This window comes from Impatiens glandulifera, unplaced genomic scaffold, assembly GCF_907164915.1.
Source record: "Impatiens glandulifera unplaced genomic scaffold, dImpGla2.1, whole genome shotgun sequence".
Lineage (NCBI taxonomy): Eukaryota > Viridiplantae > Streptophyta > Magnoliopsida > Ericales > Balsaminaceae > Impatiens > Impatiens glandulifera.
Window position 1 is genome coordinate 1 of NW_025918874.1, and position 5,996 is coordinate 5,996.

General features: G+C 33.6%; 1 protein-coding gene and 1 long non-coding RNA gene across 2 annotated transcripts; both read right to left on the minus strand.

The window, feature by feature from the left end:
- Positions 1-1,498: 1,498 nt before the first annotated feature.
- Positions 1,499-3,191, minus strand: LOC124917185. Its single transcript, XM_047457668.1, has 6 exons — positions 3,056-3,191; positions 2,850-2,967; positions 2,660-2,767; positions 2,172-2,293; positions 1,885-2,094; positions 1,499-1,672 (listed from the first exon to the last, which is right to left on the minus strand). The coding sequence occupies exons 1-5, from the start codon at positions 3,107-3,109 to the stop codon at positions 2,053-2,055; spliced, it is 444 nt and encodes a 147-aa protein (XP_047313624.1). The 5' UTR covers positions 3,110-3,191; the 3' UTR covers positions 1,499-1,672; positions 1,885-2,052.
- Positions 3,192-3,212: 21 nt separating this feature from the next.
- Positions 3,213-5,116, minus strand: LOC124917186. The gene is made up of 4 exons (XR_007097077.1): positions 4,643-5,116; positions 3,501-3,660; positions 3,349-3,405; positions 3,213-3,256 (listed from the first exon to the last, which is right to left on the minus strand). It is a non-coding gene; the product is annotated as an uncharacterized LOC124917186 (long non-coding RNA).
- Between the last annotated feature and the right edge of the window lie 880 nt (positions 5,117-5,996).

The following is a 5,996-nucleotide window of genomic DNA, read 5'->3' on the forward strand; positions in this document are numbered from 1 at the left end:
AACTTGATTGGAAAGTTAGGGTTTCTGTTTTATCTTGTTACTCAATAGCTTGGATTTCTGGTGTATCCTATTCTATAATTGCTCTGTTTTATTGTTATTTCTTATTCTTCATTAAAATGGGAAGAAATAAAGCAATAATAATAAGGAAGTCAAAGAATATTTGATGGAAGGTTTATTGGAGGAAGCTGAAATTGAAATTGATCGGATTCATGAAGAAATTATATAGGAAAAACAGGAATGCAACAAAGGTCAGGAACCAATTGCTGATAAAAATTCTAAAGAAAATGCAGCAAGAAAATAGGGGAAGAAAGAAGAAATTTGGAAGGTTGGTTACAATGAAAGAACAAATCTCTTTGGACTGAAAAATCAAATCACAAAGCTCTTGATGCACGCAAAGAAATGAGAGATTGTGTTCAATAAGAAAAAATGCAGCAAACAACTGTTCAATTGAATGTACACTATCTTAAGGACTGAAATTTAATACAGAAAGAAGAGTATGCAAAGATAGTAAATTGGTCAGTTGAAATAATGAGAGAGCTGATGAAGTCCCCTAAATCTAAGACCTATACTATCAAGAATAATTCCAGTTGGAGAGTAAACGAGGTCTGGAAAAATAACACAGGAAAGAAAATAGAGGATCATGCTTATAAAGGAAAAACTTACTTGGACAATGATAAAACAAAAGTGGAGGTACTCAATTCTCCTTTTGAATTTAAACTGCCAGCTGAAGTGGAAGAAAAATGTGTTAAAGAATGGAAAAATGTAGTAGTTGGAAACTACATAAGGAAGAATAAAGTATCATTCTCAGTCACTAAGGAAGCCTTAATAAAACAATAGGAGTAGAAGGGACTAGTTAAGATTCTTGCAAATATACATGATCTCTATTTTCTGCAGTTCATGAAGGAATCAAACTTGGATGATATTCTGAAATATGAGCATACTTATATTGGATCAAATTGCATGACGTGGGAGAGATGGTCTGAAAAATTGAACCTACTAAGCAAACCAAAAGAAACAGCCCAGATATGGTTTAAGCTTTGGAACATCCCAGCACACATGTACAATGCATAAGCTTTAAGTCACTTTGCATATTTATTGGGAAAATCATTATACATGGACCGAATTACAGAAGGAGGAGAATAACTTACATTTGCTAGAATATGCATTGAAATGCATCCTCGAAGTACGCTGCCAAAGAACATGACACACTACAACAAAAAAGACCTCTGGCGACCCTTAAAAAGACTTCTGCCAACCCTTAAAAGCGTCGCCAAAAATATTACCGACCCTTATTTTTGCGTCGCCGTAAGCAGGGTCGGCGCAAGTTATAGCAACGCTTATTTAAGCGTCGGTAACATGAATTTAAGCGTCGCCAAAAGCCCATTTAATTTTTAACCTTTTTTATTTTTTATTTTTTATTTTTATTTGTATTTTTTTTAATTAAATAATAATTAAAAACATTTAAAAATCACTTTCTTTTCATTATTAAACATTTAAATAATAACAAAAAAAAACATAAATTTTCTCATAAAATAATATCATAATCAAATAAATAAATAATTGTCACAACTCAATGTACAGAAAAGCTCAATCCATCAGCAGCCCTTATTTTCATAATGTTCACACCTACAACCTCACCATCAATGCTCACAAGAGGTCCAACTGAATTACCCTGTTCAAACACATGTTTCTTAACTCTTTAAAACTGTATTTAAAACTGTAATCAAATCATATATAAACGATGGACATCAAAGTGCGGACAATCAGTATGTGAGTATTCCCTCCACATTCCTCCAATAACCAAGTCGTTGCTTTTACAAAGCTTCAAAAAGAGTACCAGCAAGCCAAATGGTGAACTACAATGGTTAAGATTAATAAGAATACCTCATAATACCAGCTGTAACAATATTCTGAAGGGAAAGAGGACACCCCATTGCAAGCACCCAATCTCCAGGACGAAGGTTACTTGAAGAGCCAAGTTTTGCAGATGAAAGAAGGGTTTTGGAGTCAATCTTCACTATTGCAATATTATTGCAAGTCCGCGTTGATCAATTATCCTTCAAATGTCCTACCATCTTGTAATGTTACATCAACCTGTAAAAAACTACTCTTACAGCTCATACAAAACAAAATTAATAATCTTTACACTGACTCATACAAAACTGACTGACCTTCCCCACTTTGGTTGACAAGCCGTGACTCACAACCAAATGAGCGCACGTCAATATAGTACCATCAGAATCCATTATGGTGCCAGAACCAACACTCTTTCCCAAGGTAACTCTGTGTAAATCTGTAAAATGAGAAACCCTTTGAAAGATCAAACACCAAAAAACTGAAATGTCAACTTCTTCTTTCTACAGGTTCACTATAAACACCTTGTGAGACAGACAAACTAACTACAGTAGGACCAGTTATTGCAGCAACATTGGCAATTGAATCTCTACTGAAGCACCCATTATAACCTCTTCTTTGCTCGTATCTGCGAGTGGTGGAATATCTCCTCCAGACCTAGAGAAAAACAATGGCACATTTCCTGCCATTACAGAACCATGTATACATATTGAAGATGAAAAGGGGTGGTGGCACAAGATGAGTACAATAATTTAAAAATAAATAAAAGCTAGTAAAAGATGATAACCATATTGAAGAGACCCACCTAGGCAATTAAAAGAGGGCTGAAGAAACATTGGTCCCCAAGTTCTCCATGGCCACCAAGATGGATGATCATGCTTTGGGATATTAACAGAAATCCATAAGGATGGTCCTAAATGAGCAGAATAGTGTCACAGTCGAAATCGTAGAATGGTGAGACAGGTGAAGATTAGAAACAACTAACAAGTATTTACTTGTTGGGTCTGTGTCAATGTTTGAATAAAAATAAAGACCGGATTTAGCAGCAGCAATAGAAGCAGACAAAACGAGAGATCGAAGAAGAGAGCTTTTGTTGGATGTAGGAAACCTCTTCTGTGAGTTCAAATAAGAAACAAAAGACTTATGAGGAGGAATAGCGAAAAGCAACAATCTATGAAAAGAAGAAGAAGATGAAGCCTACCAGAATAGTAACTTCCGAGTTCAACATTTTTCCCACCAATTTCACTTGTCGCATCAACAGACGAAGACAGTTTCTGTAGCAATAATGGGGATCTCTTGAAGAGTCTCACAACAAAACAATTAGGAAGCTTTCTTCTATCAATAGAGAGATGGTGTATGTCGGGTTCAATATTACAAGTGATCCATTATGTTTTCCTTATCCCTGCAAGAATAATACAGATTGTTGCATGCTAAAGTTCAAGAAATATAATATGTGTTGTTGTTTAAGAGAAATAATCATATACACATTGGTACCTGGTTGACATAGATAATGGTACCTAATTGACTAGATAAGCTGCTCCATCAGAAGATCTACAAAATAGAGCAATGTAGTGATGAAGGTTTAGATATAAGACTCCAGATACAGAAAGAAAACAGGTGGGTAGGTAACAAAAGAAGACATATACCATTGTCTAGAGAATTCATAATTGAGACAACTGGGCACTAACTAAAGAACACTTCATATCTGGGCTATACTAGAGCTTGGGTGGATATAAACTGTCTGGGGATGTTTGAAGGTCTTGTAAGCTCCACTCTTTTGCAGTCTTGCAGAATGGGGGAAGAAACCTGACCAACAAAATCTCAATTACCAAAAGAAGAAATGCTTTGAGGAAATCAGAATTAATCCTGGAGGGCCATGTCTGTGGTCTATACACTTATTTATTGCTTCAAAATCATTATCGTTAGATGTCAGTTCAATTTCAACCCGCTTTTGAGTATAAACCACACCCAATGGTGAGGACTTAAAGAATACTTGCAATAAACAAAATTGACAACAATATAGTAGAGACAAGAATGAAGATAATAGACCATAAGTTGCATTAGTACATAGTTAAAGACAACAACAATCAGTAAACTTAAAAGGCCATTTTTAAGGGCATAATTTTTTAAAATTTTGAGACCAAGATTTTACCCTAGAAGATAATAGACCGTAAATTGTATTATATTGTGGTTAAAGACTGGAACAACCAGCAAAATTAGAAAGCCATTTAAGAACATAGTTTTTATTATTATCTCACTCATGTTTTGCATACACACAAGGTTAGGACCTAATCCCAGCGCCATGACCTCCCATTCAATCAAGTTTCTTCTATTAAAACCTCAAACTCATTGAACCTAAAACCTAATCCTCCTCTTAGTTCAAGAGTCTTACCAGTTGAGCTAACATGAGTGATAGAACATAGCTTATATTGCATACAGTTCTTAACATCTAGAAAATATATCTTATATAGAACAAGAGAACTTGAAAAAAACTAAGAAACTCCATTAAAATTAATAATCAGGACAAACAATCATAGAAAACCTGTCATTTTAAGAAATACTACTATGTAATTGCAATTAATTGAAACTTTCAGGAATAGAACAATAATATTGCAGAATATTTCAGCAAATTTGCATAAACTTCAAAATAAAGTCAATACATTGAAATTGTTTCACAGCTACCCAAACAAAAATTGCAGAACAATTATGATCCAATCTCTAGCTATATATGAATCAAGGAGTTACATTGATCGGTAAAAAACAAAATACAGTAGGCGTTAGTTTTCACCTGGAGTTACTGTTGTTTCTGCTTCTTCTTCCGAATTAGAATCGAGAGATGTTGGAGATTATTTTGATCGGTGTTCTAGATCTCAGAAATTGATTTGTTCGTCTTAGGGTTCAACTTTATTTATAGGAGTTCGATCCCTTCCATTAGGGTTCCGTCCTCTCCCTCTTCCCCGTGATCACCTTGCAGAAGTTGCGGCGTACGGTGTTTGTAGGTGAGTTCCCGTCTTTTTCCTTTCTTGTTATCCTTTTTTCCTTATTGAGTTGAAATGGTTTGTAGAAAGAGGAGAAGATTGGGAATCTGAGAAAGGTAACGAACCAGAAAGAAAATGTAAATTAATCGAGGAGAAAAACAACAGGAAGCACAACGATCTGACGCCTAGAGTCTTTCATCTCTATCTCTGTGAATTCGCCCAGGCTTCCACTGCTCCATTGTTTGGCGGTGAAGTCTGGAGGTCGATTTGATTAGGTTTTAAGAGAGAAGAGGAATTGGGCTAGTGGTTTCTAATTTTAATATAATATTTAATTTGTATTATTTTTTACATTTTTATTTAATTAAATTTAAATAATAATTAATTAAAGCACAAATGTTTATAAAAAAATTAATAATAAAATATCTATAAAAATTTAATAATTAATTTTTAATGTTAATAAAATTATAAATCAAATTTAATTTGAAAAATTAAAATAATGAAATAAAATATTTATAAAGTTAAAAAGAAAAACATAAAAATATTAAAATTTACAATTGTTAAAGTATTAAGTTCTCAACAAGTATTTATATAAAAAATTAATAAAGGTTTAATAAAGGTTGGTGCATGTATAAGGGTTGGCAAAAGTTTATTTTCTTTTAATCTTTAGTCACGCTTAATATGCGTTGGCATATAAAGGTCGCCAAAGATATGTTTTGTTGTAGTGACAATAGTTGACATGAAAGAAAAGTCTACAATCATAGAAATCTCATATGAATGGAGGCAAAACAGGTGTGTTTTCTGTAATACTTTTCAACATCCCGACACTAAATGTGAAAAAGTAGTTGAGGAAGAGCATAAAATCTTAAAAACCCAAGAAGAAGAAAAGTAGAAAAATGAAACGGAAGAATCAAGAATCAAATAGCATATGGGGAAGTTAGAGAAAATCAGCAACGAAAAAATACAGAGGAAGAAATAAAGATAGAATCAGAGAAGGAAGAAAGTAATGGTGTAGAGAAAGAAAGCAAGGTAGAATCAAATAATGAAGAAATCAACAAATCTAATGAAATAGGGGATACTGAAAAAGATAAACCTAAAGACTATGAAGATGAAGAGGCAGAAGATGAAATTAAAGATACAATAGAGAAGAAAAATACAGAGGAAACT